This window comes from Gracilinanus agilis, chromosome 3, assembly GCF_016433145.1.
Source record: "Gracilinanus agilis isolate LMUSP501 chromosome 3, AgileGrace, whole genome shotgun sequence".
NCBI classification, from domain to species: domain Eukaryota; kingdom Metazoa; phylum Chordata; class Mammalia; order Didelphimorphia; family Didelphidae; genus Gracilinanus; species Gracilinanus agilis.
This window is the reverse complement of record NC_058132.1, coordinates 83205090-83224981: the sequence shown is the minus strand read 5'-3', so window position 1 is coordinate 83224981 and position 19892 is coordinate 83205090. Positions and strand designations below refer to the sequence as shown.

The 19892-nt window shown below is 46.4% G+C and overlaps 2 protein-coding genes across 2 annotated transcripts in view; both read right to left on the bottom strand.

Annotated features, from left to right (window-relative positions):
- Positions 1–1782: 1782 nt before the first annotated feature.
- Positions 1783–6661, bottom strand: SMIM12 (small integral membrane protein 12). Its single transcript, XM_044671514.1, has 2 exons — positions 6527–6661; positions 1783–2862 (listed from the first exon to the last, which is right to left on the bottom strand). Exon 2 carries the CDS (start codon positions 2855–2857, stop codon positions 2579–2581), a length of 279 nt encoding a protein of 92 aa, XP_044527449.1. The 5' UTR covers positions 2858–2862; positions 6527–6661; the 3' UTR covers positions 1783–2578.
- A 2701-nt stretch (positions 6662–9362) lies between these two features.
- DLGAP3 (DLG associated protein 3) overlaps positions 9363–19892 on the bottom strand; it is a 46475-nt gene continuing 35945 nt past the window's right edge. The window contains exons 8-10 of the mRNA XM_044671513.1: positions 17111–17202; positions 16633–16776; positions 9363–9581 (exon numbers count right to left, since the gene is read on the bottom strand). Of these exons, the coding sequence (XP_044527448.1) occupies positions 9363–9581; positions 16633–16776; positions 17111–17202 (455 nt within the window). The remainder of the gene's footprint in view (positions 9582–16632; positions 16777–17110; positions 17203–19892) is intronic.

The following is a 19892-nucleotide window of genomic DNA, read 5'->3' as shown; positions in this document are numbered from 1 at the left end:
TAATCCAAAACATGCCTAATAGAGATTTGGAAATCATGGCCTCCTTTAAGAACTAATGTGATTTAATGGACATAGAATGAAACTCAGAACCAGGAAACTCTAGTCCCACCTCCAATAGGATTGGCTGTGTGACCTGAAGCCACGTCACTTAACCCCTCAGTGCTCTAGGCCAGTGGGGTCAAACTCAGAGAATCAGGGGCCACTAAACCCTTCAGAAGGATCCCTGCATCTCCTCCAGCCAGGTACTGACTGAGAGGACCACATAATGACATTATCTATGTTTTATTGTTTTTGTTTAATTAAATATTTCCCATCTACATCTTCATTTCATTTGGCAGGCACTTGGGAGCATAATGAGTCACATGCAGCCAACACTTTAAATATCCCTTTTCTAGTCACAAATTGCAAAAGTGAGAACCTGCATTGTTTAATAAGAGTTCCCTCTATCAGGACTGCTAGATGGCCCAGTGGGTAGAGTCCCAAGTAGAAGTCCTGGAGTCAAATCTGGCCTCAGACACTTCCTACCTGTATGACCCTGGGTAAGTCACTTATGCCTACCTCTTACCACTCTTCTGCCTTAGAATCAATGCTTAGGGTTTTTAAAAAAGAGAGTTCTCTATATTAACTAAATCATGGTCCAGCATTTAAACTGAACAGACCATATAGAATGTCAGATTTTGCTCAATGTCCAGATCTGCTGCCTGGTGAGTCATTGTGGAGCCGTTAAAAGAAAACTGGATTTTGAGTCACAGAACTTGGTTTCAAATCTGAGCCCAGCTAATAATGTTCTGTGCGTGAAGTTGGTCATGTCCCATCACCTCTGGGTCTCAGTTTCCCTCCAAGGGGCACTGGAGCTGGATCTAAACAAATGAACGGTAAGCCTTCTAGTGCTCCCGACCACCACCAGGGGGCAGCACCGACCCACCGCACGAACAGCCAGGCGTGAGGGAGTGGGTGCCGGGTACCAAAGAGAAGCTCTTCCTGGCCCCGAGACGAGCCCCCGGCCCTGGGGGGGCCCAAAGAAGCTTCCTCAGCTCCCAGCCCTCTCCCCGAGGAGCCCGAGGCCAGAGCAGCTAATGAGGCGGAAAGCTCTCCGGGACCAGAACGCCTAGGACGGTGATCGGAGGACTTCAGCCACGCGGGCCACATGCACCCCGTTGGATCGGAACTGCTGGCCCCCTCCCGAGGCAGCTCCGGGAGCAGACGGAGGCTCTGCCTCTTTCCAGACCGCCACACCTCCGGGGCCTGGCGCAGAGCGGGTGCCCGCTCACCAGCTAGCTCCAACTTTCACCCAGGTGGCAGCAGCAGCATTTTCCCTGCCAAAGCCCACATCTCTGGGACCAGACAAAACTCCGCTAAGCACCCTGACAAGCACGGTTGCCTTCCCGATTTGCACCCGCACCTCCCTTCCTTTGCCAGATGTAGGAAGGGGCAGCCCTTGTTGAGTGGTCCCTCCACCCAAATAACTCATTCAGTCTCTGGAATGGTGAGCATTACACAGAGCAGTTTGTTTTATCAAGTCCGCTATCAAGTACAGCCATTTTTCAGTGAGAAACAATGCCTTGTATGGCCCCAAATGTCATGTCTCTGACCCTTTTTAGTGGTGACTAGAGCTCTATCATCAGAGCAGTGTGGGAAAGGCTGCCCTAGAGACCTGCTAGGAGATCCCTGGGGAAACCCAAGCCACAGCTCAGGCTCCAGACCCTTCTCAGTCCTGGCTGTCTTCTCCCCTGTGCATACCCCACCACCACACCAGCAAGCAGAATGGAGGCAGCGTGGTTCTCAGGCTCCAGTTTAATTGAATTTGTACTCTACAGCAAAGGGGGCATTTTCAAGCAAATTCAGCAGATGGATGCTCCCCCTCCCCCCAGCAGGAACAGTCTCCTTTTAAGAACCAGCAGCAGTCCTTCCCATGGAAATCCAATCCCCTTCCAGGGCACATAGGGAGGGCTTCCAGGAAAAATAAGAACAGGGAATGGGATGGGAGAAGAGACAAGGCTCATTTTAGAATTCACTCCAAAGCATTGCGGCCCAGGAATGGCAGCAACATCTCACTGGCCTAAACAGCCTCTGGGAGGAGACAAAGGCTGATCCCAAATTCTGGCTGTGCTTACATGAAGCCAAACTCCAGACTTCCCCCAGAGACCAAGAGCTGATGTTTCACTGGTCATCAAACAGTCCCAGGGCCAACTCTAGCCTCTTACTGGAGGCATGATGAGTAAGCTGGCTCACCCCACTAGCACAGTCCCAAGCTTGAAAGGCCTAAGCAGTTGTAGCCACCATGAGATAAAGGGATCCTCCTGGGAACCTGAGTTCTCTTTGATAGTCTCTCCACAGGCTGGACAGCAGCATAATCATAGGGTGGTAGCAGCAAAGTGCCCATGGAGATTGATGGAAACAACCTGGCAATCAAGGGGAGGAAGAGTGGAAACAGGGGTGGACAAGATGAGGCGAAAGGGTCAGAACAAGGAGCAAAGCAAATCAGATGGAGGTTCTAGGAAGGGTAGGAAAAAGATAGTGGCCATGGATTGCCACTTAGACAGGTCCTTGGAAGGAACTATGGGGCCAGGGCCCTCCATTAACTCTTCTCAGGACGGTTTCTGTTCAATACAGCTTTGGGAGCAAATTCAAGCTTGTCCTTAAGGCTCACCACCTGAGTGAGGTCCTTGCCTAATAGCTCTTCCAACTTTCGGTCTTCTCGACGCTCTAAGATGCTCTTCTCTTCCTCCACAGGCTGGGGCGACTTCCCCCTGATGAACCACTCCAGGTGGTAGCCCACAGCCCCCACCACAAAGGCCACAGGGAATGTGACATAGGGGGCATAGACACGAATCGCTGTCCAAAACACAGGCCACATGGCATCTGCAAGATGGTATGAGACAATGTTAGGGACAAACTGTCATCTGCTGAGGATGAAATAATGGATGTAAAGTACTTTGTAAAACCTTAAAAGACTACATGTCAGATGTGATAACTACTAATAACAGGGCTCCTAATTCACTAGAAGGGCTCACTAAAAGAATTATTTGAGAAAAAAAAAACATTACCCTCTAATTTAGCTGTCCTATATCTTCACATTTTCCAAATGTTCAACAAATACTTGTTGATGACATAAATTACCATCTATCAGAAAATTCAAATCAGCAGAAAATGGGTTAACCTTTTACAATGTAAACAACTAAGGTTTATTCCAAAAATTCAATTTCCAAGGCATATCGATATATATGGTCAGTAACAATTCAATCTGATCCCAATTCCTACCTTCACAATACTGTTCAATTAGGCCTAAGTGGAGCAGGGTTGGAGCCACTCGACTGCTTTTAGTCAGGCATTTTACCAATCCCATTTTCCTTTTTTTTTCCAAGGAACTTCGTCAATACATCACTCTCACTACTCCCTCCCTTGAGAAGTTCAAAACTATAGGAAAACAAAGAGTAGCTACTAATATATAAGATAGCCCTAGAATATATGATCACTTTCCATTAACCAGAAGGTACACTTGGTCAGGACCCTAACCTATCACTTAACCACTGTGAATAAATTAATTTTTGCTATAATTTTTAAAAAGCAGAACAAAAGTATACTCAGTTGTATGCAATAACATCACTAGTCAATCTCCAACCCATATCATATTCTAGACCTCACTTAAGCAATCACTCTCACACACCTAAATTAACTCATCCTACACTGAATGCTTGTTGGCCACCAAGGGATTTAAGGCCCACCGTCCCAATCAGTGCTAGAAGAAAGAGAAAAAAAAGGGAGGGAGATCTCAGGCTTTCCTAAAAAGAGACAGACAGCCTCTACACCAAAATAGGTGATACCATTAGTCCATCCAGTCCACTGTTTGTTTTCTGAGAAGGTCATGAGATGATTTGTCTACCATGTCAATTACCTCAAAAAGTAAAAGGCAGTTTCCAACCAACCCCAAAATTCATCATAGAGCCACCATACATTTACCTAAATCCTTCCTAAACATTTTTATCTATATTGCTTGCTAATAATAATACATTATTACATTATTATACCTTATATAATAATAACACCCCTATGTTTATCTCATGTTTAGAAGATACTTTTCTTCTGCTCTACCATCTGCTTAACCTAATGCACCCTAGTTCTACTTTTCAGAATTTGGTGAACAAATCTCATTTTATCCCATTCATTTTCTTCATGATTGAAGAGCCTTCAATCACATCCCCTTCTCCATCTTCCTCTTTTCAAAGCTTTTAATTTATCCTCTACAGATGCTCCTCAACTTCCATAATCATTTTAGCTGCTTTTCCTACATCTTTTGCCAACCATGTTATATCTTTATTCAGGTGCAGCAAACAAAACCATGCCCAATATTAAGACAAAATAATGTTATTTTGTTTCCAAGCTCTTTCCTGGGAATCCACAGCATTTTGCTAGTCTTCCTGAACCCCTTTGGCTATAATCAGAAGAAAAATCAATGATGACTCCAAGATCTCCTTTCTAGGGCACATTAGCAGCAGGGTTTAAGGTTCCTTTCTCCCAACCCCACAAAGCTCACCCACCACTTCTCTGCTTCTTCTCACAACCCTGGGAGACTTTCCTGTAATGTATCCCCATTGGCTTCTGTAAAGGATCCTGCCCTAAAGGACAAAATGTAGAGGTCAGCTTCATGGACTCTCAGAAACCATCAAAGGGATTCCTATATTTGGCTTCAAGATTTTCTCTTCAATTAGTTTCCATATTTCTGTGGTCTCTACCCCTGGGTCAAGACACCAAATCCTTGAGACCAAATCTCGGTCCTTCCCCTGTTTTTGCCTCTGTATCCCTGGTACTTAGGCAGTACCTGGCACAGAGTAAGTGCTTAAAAGATGACTGCTGACTGACTGGCTACTTAACTTGACCTCTGCTGCACAATGCCTATGGAAATATTTTCATTTTTTCCTTTGTATTCACAGTATATAGTAAAAGGTGTTTAAACAATGCTTGCTGAATTCAGTTAACTTGGTGCCAGATTCTAACACCCTCCCTCTCCACCCCCTTACTCTAGCCACTACATGTCAGAGCACAAGAATAACCATGGAACTGGGGTACCATATTTTGTTATGGGTCAAGGATTAACAGGTCTTTTTCTAGATGAAGAATTATAGATGGCAGGGTTTCCCAGGCACCATCTTATTCAACATTTCTACAAATGAAGGAAGGAGGACAAATGAAATCTCAAAATCTGGAGGGGATACTAAACCCTTTCAGATCTGGATCCAACAAAGGTCTTTTCCACACAGGCAGTACTTTCCTTCTGGCTTCCTACAATCATTTTATGGGAAAGGGAAGGAAAGGGAGGGGAGGAAAGGGAAGGAAAGAAGTATTTATATGGAGACCACTGCATGCCAGGCACTGGGCACCCCATGCTCAAAAGGGTCAGATTTCCCCAGCGTCCTAAAGAAATGTGAAAGAAGGCACAGTTGAATAGGAAATGTGGACCCCAGGAAGCTCTGTTGTCCCCACCAACCCACCCCATGTTTATGAACACAGCCTGCCCCTAATCCAGTTTGCCCTAACCCAAGGACACCAATACAGTTTGCACAGCTGAGCCCCGCCCCTCCTCCCTTCATTAAGCAGGGTCTCAGAGAAGCATCACTAGCAGAAAGGTTGCAGGATCCGAAAGACCCGGTGCCCTCCTCTAAAATCAAAGACACTTAAAATCTGATTTAGAAGTGTCCTCATTAGTCCTTTTGTCCAATCCCTATCCTGAGCAGGAATCTCTTCTATAAGATCCCCAGCAAAGGTTAGTCCAAATTCCAATTGCATAGTTCCAGCGATGGGGAGCTCACTACCTCACGATATCTCCCATTCCACTTAGAGGGAATTTTCTCGCCCCCCCCAAGATCGTTAAGGACGATCCCCCAGAATTCCGGGTACAATGTGTCCCTTTGCCAAATCTTGTCCCTTCCCAATCCCCCACTCCCGGCCACGCACCTCCCACTGCTCCAGGCTCTAATCTCGGTCAACAAGCATTTATTAAATGCCTAGGGTGTAACTCCTGTGGGGTGGGGGGGCCTGCGCTGAGGACCCGCTATGTTCCCACTAGGCAGCGACAAGGGCGGTCCCTGTGCCCAAACTAGCCCCGAGCCTGGTCTTCCCCAGGTGAGCCCCCTAGAAGGCGTGGCTTATCCGGCCCGATCACGCTCCTACTTCCCCCGCTTGGGGACTCGCACGAGCCACACCGAGATAAATCGAGAAGCGCGAGATAATCCGGCATTTGTCCCGCCCCCAACGGTTGCCACGGTAACTGGGACGGCCCGGGTGAAAGGGCAAAGGTCACGGGGTGGTGGGAGAGGGAGGAGCAGCGCCGGGGCGCCTGGAACCGGAGCTCCCTCATTCCCCAGCACCACCACCTTCCATGGTTGCTATGGTAACCGAGCCAGGCAAAGGTCATGAGGCGTTGGGGGAAGGGGGTCCGGAGGAGGCAGTGCGGCTGCCGCTAGAGCCAAGGTTACTTCATTCCCCCTAAACACACACTCCCCGCGTCCCTGGAAGCCCCCACGCTCACCTGTAACTCCAGGCCCCGCTCTGGGTCCCGCTGTGCACCCCCTCCAACCGCCACCAGACCTTGCGCAAGTTTCCCCCCTAACCTGGCTCCCAGCGGCCCGCGGGGCCGGACCCACCCGCCGAGTCCGGATAGGTCGGGTTCCGGGAAGCTGCGGGGAGAGAGCGGGGCGCCTGCGCCTGCGCCGGCACCGCTCTGAGGGTGAGCGACAGCGCCACCTTGTGGTGTGGCGTTGCGGGGGAACGGGCTTTCGGAGCCCCAGGGATTTATGAATGGGTGGGCACGTGGTACATCCCTCCTGGCAGCAGGGCACCCTGAGCCTGAGAGCCCTGGGCTGGAGCGGGATTCCCCTGGGAGAGTGGAATCCCTGGCGCCTACCTAGTAGACGTTTAATAAATGCTCGGTGCCTGTCTACTTTCTAGCAAGGCACGGAGTCCCTCCAACTGCCAAGTAACTGAATCTTGGTTACCAAAGGTCATCAGAGCCAACCGCCTGCTGCCTGGTCAAGCCTGCCGGAGACAAGGTTTGGAGGGGGCTGTTTTTTCTGCGATCCTCTGCCCCACAGGAAAAGCACCAAACCCAGAACCACCTGCTTTGGCGGAAGAATGTAGATCCAAGCATAAAAAACCTAAATGGCCAGGTGTGCCTCAGGAACTTCCGACCTTGTGGAGAGCCCAGAATAAGAACTGGCATCTAAGCTGTTTGTCACCTGGACAACCCAGCCCTCGGGATTCTGATAGCCTGTGACTGGCAATGCTAATCTGCACCCCCTTTCTCTCCCCTGACAGCTGGGGTCTAACCAGGGTAGCTGCTGATCAGATGCACCAACCTGACTTCCTAAGGTGTCTTTGGTTTCTCTCCCTATTCTACTATCCCTTTCCTCAGGACTCCCCACCTGAACCCAAGCACATGCCGGTGTGTGTGTGTGCACAGTCCCTGTTTTTCCCCATTCTTGTCTCTGCCTCCTAGCTTTCCCCTTGGGTCTCCCTGCTGTCTTCTTATTAGCTAAGCTCCATAGAGTTTGATGCATCACGAGTTTCCCAAGGGCAGAGGACTCAAGGGCAGAGGCCTGAGTCTTTTCCATCTCTTTCTAGCCCCATCCCCCAAAGGCAGCTGTGCATTCAGGAGACCTCAGAAAAGGTTTAGGGAACAGGAGAAATGTATTTAAAATGAAATCTTGTTCTCTTTAAACTCCTTCCTGCCCTTGTTTGGTTTGGTTCTTAACAAAGAATCTATGAATGTTGGAGATGGAAGGGAATTAAGAGACCATCCAGTCCAATATTCTCATTGTACAGATGTGGAAAATTGGGCTCATAGTGGATAAAGGACTTACCAAAGTCACACAGCAAGGGAATATTAGCCAAGACACAAACCTAGGTCTCCTGGACTTCTGGCCTAGACCTTTTCCCACTGCACAAGCTGTCCCTGGCTTTGTCTGAACTGATAAATAAGGGGTTTCATTCTCCCTGAGAGAGAGAATTGGATGGCAGCAGCAAGTTAGCAAGATCAGAGACTAAGGAAGAGAGAGGGGGGAGTGTTTTGAATGTCAGACTGGCTGAGGATGTGAGCCCTTTCCTACCTATGCCATGCTGGGCTCACTATGACAGGAAAAGGCAGTGTCCTTGTGGAAGTGTGCAAGCTGTAGGCCTTGGAGGGGAACCGGTAATTTTTGGTAAAGGGACTAATTGACTAGGTGTCTCAGAAACCATCCAGGGGCTTAGAATGAGTAGGAGATCCATACTTTAGCCTGAAGCAGGGATAGCCCTGTCCAGAGATCACTAGTTTGGAGAGGATGGAGGGAAAGGAAGAAAGGACATAGGTGGATTCCCATCAGGGAAAACATCTGTTGCTCCAGCCCTTGCTACACCCCCTACAAACACAATTCATACACACACACACACACACACACACACACAGCAGATGCCCTCTGCTCAGATACCCCAGGGCCCTGGAAAATGGATATAGGCTTCTCAGTGAGGGAGGGAGAGCAAGGAAGTGTCCCTGCTGAAAGACAGAGCATAAGAGCATGGCTCCTGTGCTGGGCGATGCTTCCACCGCCGCTTTATTCCTCCTGGTATAGTCAAGGTGGGTCCAGGGAATGGGAGTTGAGGGGGAGGGGAAGCCTCCCACCTCTCCCAGCACCCTCCCCTCCCTGCAGCAGGTGGAGAATGGGACATGGCATCTCCTGGGTTGGTCCAGCCACTGTGGTCCCCAGCAGGCCTTGGCAAGGGAGGGGGGGGATTGCTATCCCCGGCCCATTAGGGTGGATGGCTGGGTTTGGGGATTCCCCTCTGCTGGGGGGAGGTTCAGAAATCTTCATAAAAAGGGGGTGTTAAAAGCCACAAAGCTCGGTCCCCACGAAGCCCAGCCCCGCGGGGAGGGGGGGACACGGAGCCTGAAGGGCAGGGGGGCCTGGCCCGGCCCGGCCCAGCAGGGAAGGGGACAGGATGGCAGAGATAGTGCCTGAGGCAGCCAGTGGAGGAGAAAGCAGAGGAGGGGACCCTGGCCCAAAGGGGAAAGGAAGCAAGGGCAGGGGAATAGTTCTAGGTGAGGAGGTGTGGGGGGAGGGCGACTCCCCTCCTCCCCCCAAGGAGTCTTAGTTTGGGACCCAGAAGGTAAAAAAACCAAACCCAGAAACTGTGATGGGGCCAGACCAGGCCAGGGTCTGGGAAGGCAAGGGGCCTTGGGGCTTCCTGGGGGGACACAGAGGGCTGGGCCCACTCTGCCCTGGGGGGGCCCCGATATCACAGTGACCTCTACGCTGTGTATGTACAGTACAGATAGAAAACGAGGGGCCGCAGGTGGCAGGCGGGCAGGGCCTTGGGCAGGGTCTGGCAGGTCACAGTCTGGTCTGGGCCTCGGGGATATAGATCTCTATGCTGTCCGCACTTTCTGTGGCTGAGCTGTGGCGGAAAGAGGCTGCCCGCTTGGCTGCTAGGAGCCTCTTCCGAGCTTCCTGCCGCTGCCGGTCCACAGAGTCCAGGGAGCGATCCTTCACTGGGACCCCCCGCCCCCGAGAGGGCTTCTTTGGTATCGGGGGAGGGACCTTCTTCTCCTCCTGTGTGGGGAAAGAAAACATGTCTTGAGAGGCAAGGATTGGAATTAGAGATTCTTGAGAGAAAAGATCTGAAAGGTGGTGGAGATGTGAGGGGGATGGCAAAGTCTGGGAAGACCCAAAGCGGAGGAGAGCAATACCCAAGAGGCAGGAATGGAAAGAAAGCAAAGAAGACCCAAGGGGCAAGGAGGAAGAAAGAGCTTAAAGGCCCAAGGAGCAAGGAAGGGAGAAAATGAATAGGAAAATGTGAGAGCAAGAATTGAATAGGAAAAAGAGTAAAAAGTCCCACCAAGGGACAGAGACAGTGAAAGATTAAGGAGAGTTGAGATATAGGGATAGCATAGAACCAAGAATCAAAGACGGTAGAAACTAGAAGTCGGGATGGAGAAAGAAAGCATATACATGAAAAGCAGGAGGTGGGGCGGGGATGTTGGAAGAACAAGGAGAAATGAGGGGCAGCTGGGTGGCTCAGTGGATTGAGTCAGACTCAGTGATGGGAGATTCTCGGTTCAAATCTGACTTCAGACACTTCCCAGCTATGTGACCCTGGGCAAGTCACTTAACCCCCATTGCCTAGCCCTCACTACTCTTCTGCCTTAGAACCAATAACCAGTATTGATTCTAAGATGGAAGGTAAGGGTTAAAAAAAAAAGGATAAATGAATAGAAAAGAGGGAGAAGTGGAAGATCAGAGGGACAGAGAAGAGGGTAGACCACAGGGAAACCTAATGGGAAGAGAAAAGAAGCCAGCAATATGGGAAAGGTAGGGATGGGACAGATCTGAGGGGCAAGGACAGCAAAAATCCAAGGGACAAGGTTGGAGAAGAGACCACATAAACACCTGGGTGACAGAGATAAGATGAAAGCAAGGAAACCTATGAGTCAGGGATGGGAGAATAGAAAGAGCTAAGGAGTACACATCAGAGGGAGAGGACCTGAGATATAGGAAATGGTGTGTTTGCAGGGCACAGATATGAGAGGTAGGAATGGTAGAATTCAAGGAGTATGGCCATAGCAGACAGAGGAAGGTAGCATGAAAGGCATAACCCAGCACAGAAAAATATAACAGATGTAATAAAATAAGAGCAATAATAGACATATTGATCAAGGTCCTCTCAAAACCTTAATAATCCCATGAATGAGGCAAGCCTCAGATAGTGGCAGGAACCACCTATCCTCATTTTGCTACCAAAGGAATCCCTTCTCCCATGTCTCAAGTGTGACCCAGAGTGAAGACGATTCTAAAGAAATGACCTTGAGACACTCCAGAATGAGTGGCTATTAGTGGAAACCTTAGACCCTAAGACGTGAAGGGTATCTCTACAACCTTCCAATTGTGCAGGAGTTTACATGTATCCCTATTATTAGAATCATCCTATTTCCAATTTTTAGTAAATGGGAACTTACCTACCTATAACTTCTACTAGCTCCCCTTTGGAGCTACACAAAATAAGTCTGATCCTTTCATCCCTCCTTCCCTACTCCCACCCCAGTACCTTCCCTCTACCATTACCTTCCATTTATTTACACTACATATATCTCATATATTTGGCCAATTGAATGTTGTCTCCCCCATTAGAATGTGAGTTCCATGAAGGCAAGCACCATATTTTTGCCTTTCTTTGTACTCCGAGAGTTAGGACAAAGTAGGTCTTAAGAAATGTCTGTTATGGGGCAGTTAGGTAGCACAGTGGACAGAGAGTCAGATCTGGAGTCAGGAGGACCTAGGTTCAAATCTGGCCTCAGACACTTCCTACCTGTGTGACCCTGGGCAAGTTGCTTAACCTCAATTGTCTAACCCTTGCCACTCATCTGTCTAGAACTGATATTAAAACAGAAGGAAAGGATTTAAAAAATTCTCATTAACTTGGCAACAGATCTTTGACTTTATTTCTCCATCAACTTTTAGGCTCAAAGAAAAATCTGGGGCAACCATCAGGAGACAGGCCTTCACTCAAGAATCCTAGGGACTAATAGGAATTTACTTAGTTGAGGGCTGGAGACCAAGACAAGGAAGAGCAATGTCAAAGAAGGACTAATAGCCAGATCTTTCACAACTAAGAACTAAAGGTTGGCCATAGAGTCAAGAAAAAGGGTATCCAATGAACACCAGGATATGATTGCCTTTTGCGACCAAGACCATTGGGCAGGTGGTGACAATCATTCACATCTCCCTACCACTTTAAGATGCATGGAGCTCTCTCCTCACCACCTCTCTGTGAGGCCAAAGGTATGCAGATTATCTCCATTGTACAGATGAAGAAAACTGACTCAGGAATTCAGCCACAGTCACACAGCTGGGAAAGACCAGAATCGGAATTGTACTCCAGGTCTCCTGACTCCAAATCCAGCATCCTCTCCCATCACACTATCCCACTTGAGAGACAAGAGCAGGTGGATGTCCAGCCCTAAAGAGCTTCCAGGAGCTGTCCCCTTTACATCCTACAATGACTCCACTGGAGTTAGTTTTTAGACAAACACAGTTCTACAAATCAGTCTAAAAATAATGGGACACTAGGGCTGTCCTCTCCTTGGCTATCCTGGCCTCTTATCTCTGTAACTCTGTATGTTTCCTCTATCTTAACATTGTAAGTAAAGCAGGGCTCTGTTCTGGACCCACCTCTGAGCCATTCTTATCCATGACTTGAATAAAGGCATGGGAGCGCATAGATTCTAAGCTGGAAGGAATCTTGGAGGTTGGACTAGATGACAGTTAGAGGTTGTCTAGTCCAAACTCCTCATCTTACAGAAGAAGAAACTAAGACCCAGAGATGTTAAGTGACTTGTACAAGGTCACACAAGTGGCAAGCAGCAGAGCCAAGTATTCAAATTCAGGCCTTCTTGGCTTCAAATCTAATAGTTTTCAAACTGTACCATATAGAGATGCCACACTGATCAAAATTAGGATGACAGGATCAGGAGTGGGGAATGGGTGGGGGAGGGAACCTCATTAGGCTGAAATCATGAACCAAATTTAATAAAAGTACATTTGTGACTTCAATAGTTCAAAGACTCATCATTTATCAAACATGGGTGCTTCCCCCTCCTCCACCCATAAGCACAGATCTTTTTCATTGCATGCTTAATAGACAGTCTTCTGGATTGGTCCTCCCTGAACCTGGACCTGAGTCTTTCCACCTTGGTAGGACCTATCAGAATCTTCCACAGTCTGGGGTCACCTCACCCATCAAAACAGGACATAGAAGGAATTGGGATTTAATAAGGATACATGTAACTCCTATACTTGGCTTTGAAAGAAATAACTGTGCCAGAAGAGAGTGAGGCTGATTTAACTGGATAACAGTTCATGTGAAAAAGATCTCAAGCTCCTGTTAGATCTAAGGTTCAGATCTAAGGTTCTACTGAATGGTGTGGGAGTCAAAGGAGCTCCATTACCAGAAGCAATGTCCAAAAGGAAGGGACTATTTAATTTAAAGATAAGATGACTAGAGAAGTGAGGATAGGGCAGGGAGAAGTTACCAGAAAGGCCTAGTCCATGTCCTTATTATCTTGTCCTATACCTCTGGGTAGACCCAAGTCAGCACCTGCAGGACAGAAAACTCAACTACCCTTCATATGAGGATCAGGAGAGCTTCCAAATAATACCTATACCCATGGCTACCAGGGATCAATCTGTCCTGAAGAGACATGGGAAGAAGTTTCTGATAACAGAAGGAAGCAAAATAAGAAAAGGTCTCAAGCTAAACTGGATCCAGATGGCATGCATTAAGGTCAAAAATAGTAATGGGATCCAAAGGTATAGCTCACTGTGTTCTAAACAAAAAGCACCAGTCTTGGAGCCAAAAGAACTGATTTTAGGTCCTAGATTCGACTCTTAGCACTATGACTCTGTACAAATCATCTCTCTGAATCTTGTGTTCTTCATCTCTAAAATGCAGGTGGCCAACCATTCTGGATGGCAATTTGGAACTATGCTCAAAGGGCTATAAAAGACTGTCTGCCCTTTGATCCAGCCATACCACTGCTGGGTTTCTACCCCAAAGAGATCATAGGGGAAAAGACTTGTACAAAAATATTTATAGCTGCACTCTTTGTGGTGGCAAAATATTGGAAAATGAGGGGATGACCTTCAATTGGGGAATGGTTGAACAAATTGTGGTATCTGTTGGTGATGGAATACTATTGTGCTCAAAGGAATAATAAACTGGAGGAATTCCATGTGAACTGGAAAGACCTCCAGGAATTGATGCAGAGTGAAAGGAGCAGATCCAGGAGAACATTGTACACAGAGACTGATACACTGTGGCACAATTGAACATAATGTACTTCTCTACTAGCAGCAATGCAATGATCCTGAGGGACTTGTGAAAAAGAAAGCTATCCACATTCAGAGGAAGAATTGTGGGAGTAGAAACACAGAAGAAAAACAATTGCTTGAACACATGGGTTGACGGGGATATTATTGGGGATGTAGACGCTTAAACAGTCACCCTAGTGCAACTATCAATAATATGGAAATAGGTCTTGATCAAGGATACATGTAAAACGTAGTGGAATTGTGTGTCAACTGGGGGGGGGAGGGAAAGAAAATGAATCATGTAATCATGGGAAAATATTCTAAATTTAAAAAATAATAAACCAAAAATAAAAAATAAAATAAAATATAGGTGAAATGGTATGATGCTAGGACTAACAGACTAACCACCTCAGAGGGTAATGTGTTTGGAAATATCCTGAAGCCATAAAGGGTTGTCATTATCATCTGCATGAGCCCAGAAGAATACATCCTTTGGAACTGGTAAGCACAATCTTTCTACTGGACTCCATGACCTGCTGTTCCTATTGCAGATGGCCATTAATTTAGCTTTTCTATCTCTCCAGAACCTAGCACAGTATTTGGTATATAGTCAATGAAATGGTTATTGAATTAATTAATTAAATGCTCGCTGTCCTCAGGTTGTCATAGGAAGTGATTGGGGTGGGGGGCAGCAATGTGGCACAGTGGATTGAGAACTGAATAGAGACAAGAGGTCTTGAATCCAAATCTGGCTTCAGACATTTCCTAACTGTGTAACCCTGAGTAAGTCACTTAAACCCCATTGACTAACCCTTGGAATCAATACATAGTATTGGAGATAAAGGATTAAAAAGTCATTACGTGGGGGCAGCTGGGTAGCTCAGTGGATTGAGAGTCAGGCCTAGAGACAGGAGGTCCTAGGTTCAAATCTGACCTCAGACACTTCCCAGCTGTGGGACCCTGGGCAAGTCAAGTGACCCCCATTGCCTACCCTTACCACTCTTCTGCCTTGGAGCCAATACACAGTATTGACTTCAAGACGGAAGGTAAGGGTTTAAAAAAAAGTCATTATGTTTGTTATTCTTGGGTCCAGAGTTGAGAAATAAGAGCAAGGTCAAATCCCATCTTTGCCACTTACCACCCATATGACACTGAGTAAGTGACTCAGTTTCCAAAATGAAGGAAGATTATGACTAGATCTCTAAGGTCCCTTCCATCTCTAAATGTATGCATCTAAGTTATAGACAGATCTCAACTCAGTATAAGAAGAAATCCCCTTACAATGAAAGTTATAATAGCTAGCATTTCTATATTTTAAGGTCTGAAAAAAAATTGTTGATCTTAGTTTGTCCTCAAAGCAACACTACAAATTAGGTATTATTATTATCATTTTATAGGTGAAGAAATTGATCCTGAGAGAGATTACATGACTTGTCCAAGAAATATGCAATTACTACATATCTGAGAAATATGCAACTACTACATATCTTGAATCTTGGGACTTCCTGACAACAGACACATCACTCTATCTACTATGCTATTTAACAAAGGAACAGGCTAGCGCAAGGTAAAATCTTTGAAAGTAGGGACCTTTTAAGGAGCAACTAGGTAGCTCAGTGTATTGAGAGCCAGGCCTAGTAATGTAAGGTTCTAGGTTCAACTCTAGCCTCAGATACTTCCTAGCTTTGTAACCTTGGACAAGTCACAACCTCCATTGCCTAGTCCTTACCACTCTTCTGCCTTGGAAACAATACACAGTATTGATTCTAAGACAGAAGTTAAGGGTCTAAAAAAAGAAAGAAAGTAGAGACCTTTTCCTCTATGTCTTTAGCCCCTAGAACAAGTGCCTGGCACATAGACAATGCGTTGTTGATAGAAAAATCACCAGAAGTATTTGAACACAGAAATAACACTTGGGAGCTGTCAGTGGTTCTGAACAGCACTATGTTATGAAACACATAAACAGGGCTATGTATAATAGCCACAGCACCATGTGCCCTAAGGAATACATGTTAAGTGTGTAAACAAATTGCCTTTGCCAGGTACCATTCTGATTACCTGGACTAGCTGCTCCTGAACTCAACTGAGAAATTTCTTCAGAGCAAGACTTTTTAAAAAGCTGTCATGAAGGAGCCCCCTTCTTAGAATGCCCTGTCCTTATACTATTATAGAAATCTTGACTAAGTACATTTTGCTCCCAGGAAAAGTCCTGGACACTGGTTCAGGGGAGGCATGATTTTTGTCTCTTCTATTCCTGGGAAAGGATTCTTCTGCAGAGATTTATTCATCTGGGCATATCAGTGTGGGGCTGCAAAGACGCAGAGGCTAGCCCTTAGCTGATCAGGATGCCAGTACTCAGACACCAGTGATAAGAATTGGCCTTAGACCTCATGATTCTGGGACCTTAAACCTCTTAAGTGCTCTGGGGAGCAATAGAGGAGAAATGGAACTAGTTGAAGTGTCTAGATGACCCCTGCCAAGGAGCCTGCAGAGAGGATTTCAGCACTGGTAGGAAAGTTGGACCAGTCCTTTTCCCACCAACCTCCCAGGTTCTATATAGCTCTGGGAAGCCTCTTTATAAAAGCTCCCTGGGATGTGTACGTGTATATATGGCAGGAAAAGTAAGGCTGTTTTCAGGCTGCAGGAGATGAGAGAGAAGAAAGGCTCCCAAGGAAGTCCCTGATAGTAGAAGGTCAGCAGGGGAGGAAATAGCCTCTCCAGGGCATCTGAGAGAGAAGAACCAGGGCCTAGTACTTCAGGGAATCTCAAAGGGCTTAGATTGTCTGAAACCACCCACCTCAGGCTCCAGGGGTTTCCAGCTGTTGGCCTTAAGCTGCTGCAGCTCCAAAAATTTGAGGCTCACATCCTCGATGGCAAGTTGCAGGAGGTCCCAGAAGCCAGCCAGGTCCTGGGAAGTGGGCACAGGAAATGAGGCTGGGTCCTGCAAGAGTAAAAGGAAAGAGGGATGGTTCAGGCCCAAGCATCAGGCAATGTTGGAGAAGCCCTCCTCAGTCCTCACCCATCAAGAAAGAAGGAAAAATTAGAATGGAACATAACCACTCATTGGCAAGTTGGGTCAGCCCACTCTGAGGGCAGTCAGAGAAGCTTCTCCAACTCCATCAAAGACTCCACGCCAGAGGCTCTTATATCACTGTGGGGCCACTCCCCAAACTCCAACTCCTCAGCTAGAGGTCTCACCCCTCCCCTGGCAAGGCACAAGCCTCCTCTGATAGAAATACCATATTCTGGCCCTAGAGGAGAAGGAGGACACTCACCATGCTTTGCTGGCACAGCCGGAAAAACTGCTGCACCTTCTGTGACATAAGAAGCTGGGCACTGCCTACTGCACTCCGAATCTTCTCCAAGACTGAAAAGGACAGAAATATCATCAGTTCTCTTGAAGAAGACACCGTTAGCCCAGCCTTATAGGCAGCTTTCCTTGCCTGTGATCTTCACCATCTCCAGAAGATCAAGCTTAATTAATATCTGCTCTTTGTCCCTATTGCCTTATCAGCCACAAACCCTTGATTCTTCACATGTATCCATTTTTCAGTTAAAGGGCCTTGTCTTTTTCACTAAAAAGAGCAAGGCCATTGAGATAAGCTCTCCTGTCCATCCTGATCTTTATTTTTATTTCTCTGCCTCTGCCTTTCTTCTTCTTCCCTTCTAGTCTCAGAAGATGAGATAAAGCCACTTTCCTCTTTGCTAAGGCTAACCCTCTGCCTGCAGTGGTGGTTCCATCCCCTGCTGCCTTCTACAAGACCTTAATCTATTCATCATTCCCTATCTCCTGCATCCCCAATCTCTCCCTCTTTATTGGCTCCTTCTCTTGGTCTACACACATTCACATGTTCTGCTTATCTTGGAAAGGTGGCAGAAAAAAGAACACTTATCTCAGCTCCTACTGTCCAGTTCTTTTTTCCCTTTATAATGATACTTTTTAAAGTACTATTCTGACTTCCCCCTTCCCCAAACCTGCTTCCATATCTTCAACACCAATTCCCTCTTCAACTTCCTGAATCTGGCTTCCATAACTATCCCTTTCTCTGAATTCACTAATGACTTCCTAATCACCAAAATCCATGACCTTTCTTAGTCCTTATCCTCCTTGACCACTCTGCTATATCTGACTTATAAATGTACTTTCTTAACACTGGTCTTTCCTGATCCTCTTCTCCCCTCTTTAACCATGATTTTTCTGTTGCTTTCACTAGATTCTCTTTTCCTTCTTGGTTTCCCTGACTCTCTTTTTCTCAAAGTCCTTACTTTCTGTCTTAGTAACAACTTTAAGACAGAAGAGCAAGGACTAGGCAAATGGGATTAAATGACTTGCCCAGGGTCACACAGCTAGGAAGTATCTGAGGCCAAATTTGAACCCAGGTCCTCCCAACTCCAGTCTCAGTGCTCTATTCACTGTCATCTCCTTGCCCCTCCCTAGCTTTATGAGTCTGTTTAAGTCCTACTTTCTGCAGGAAGCTTTTACTGGTCCTTCAGATGCCTTCTCCTCTCTGATCACCTTCCATCTGCTCTGTATATCTGTTGCTTCTAACCTACTTATTTATATGTTGTCTCCCCCTTAGAATGAAACTCCTTGAGGACAGGGATGATTTTTGCCCCTTTTGCTCAGTGCTTAGCAGAGTGCCTGGTACATAGTAAGTGATTGTTGACTGGCTAACTCCTCTCAATCCCTAAATGGCAACATTCCTCAATTCCAGTTCTCAGCCACAATCTGCTCATCTCCAAGAAAGAAAGCTGAACTCCCTCAGAGGGAAAGAATACTTTTTGAACATGTATCCACAGTGCCAGAAGTGAGGATTTGGAGCAAAGTCCTGGATTGGGAGTTTGAAGACAAAGGATTTGAGTCCCAACTCTGTTACCAACTTATTGTGTAATTTCAGATTAAGTTCCTTCCTCTGTCTCTCTGGGCTTCAGCTTTCTCCTCAGTAAAATGAGGAGGTGGGAGTAGATGGTCTCTAAGGACTCTCCCAGTTCTAAAATGGTATGATGGTTTTAAAAACTATTCCATGTGTGAAAATCTTGTCTCCTAAATGGACTGTAAGATCCTTGAATGCAGAGACCATATGGTTTTCCTTTGTGTTCACATGGGAACCTGCAGAGGACCAGGCGGGGGGGGGGGGGGCAGGGAATTATATAAACATTGGCTGCAGGGAACAGGAATCCTCTGTTTTATGCTTAGCCTGACCCTATGAGGGTGGTCTGATCATTCCACATGTCTAAGACCTGTATCTCCCCTAAAACAGGGAAAGGAGGTCTTAAGAATAGGAGTCTGTAAAGAAAAGAGCTTCTTTCTTTGATCTTTGAGGATCAAGTAAGTGTTAGGCTGATTTATCCTTTCTCACAATGATGGAAAACACTAACAAGATTTCAAACAAGGTCTCTCCCTTTGAAAAAAAGTGAGGGTCAAAAAGACAGGCAGGTTCTGAGTGTTGTCGCATCCAAATGTTCCACTGGCTAGAAGGCTTCCTGATTAGCTAAGAATAATGATTATTAAGCTGGCAAATGAATTTGGTCCAAAATAACTGGCTAACATCTAGTGTCCAATAAACCACAAAACTCAAACTCCTGAGAAAAGGACACTGTATTCATAAGAACATAGACTGCCTGGCTTAGTCCTCAATCAATCAATAAACATCTATGAAGCACCTGTCATATAACAGGCTAAGTGCTAAGCACTAGTCATGTCAAATCACTAGAAATATCCTATGGAAAGAAAAGGTATTTTCATTTGAGTCCATGTTGAAGGAAATACATGATTCTGAGCTCAAAATCTGGGAAAATCCAAGCAGAACAATTTGGCAAAAGGACTATAGCTAAATAAGGTGGGAGCTACTGAGTCATAGATAGGTAGAGCCTTTCATATGCATTTCTGATTACCTTACCTTTCTGAATTTATATTCTCTTTTTACAAGCCCTTAAAAGTACACATTTGAGGGGCAGCTGGGTAGCTCAGTGGAGTGAGAGTCAGGCCTAGAGACAGGAGGTCCTAGGTTCAAACCCGGCCTCAGCCACTTCCAGCTGTGTGACCCTGGGCAAGTC

Excerpts from the sequence above, each read along its gene's own strand:
- SMIM12 (XM_044671514.1), bottom strand. The coding sequence starts at position 2,857 with ATGTGGCCTGTGTTTTGGACAGCGATTCGTGTCTATGCCCCCTATGTC.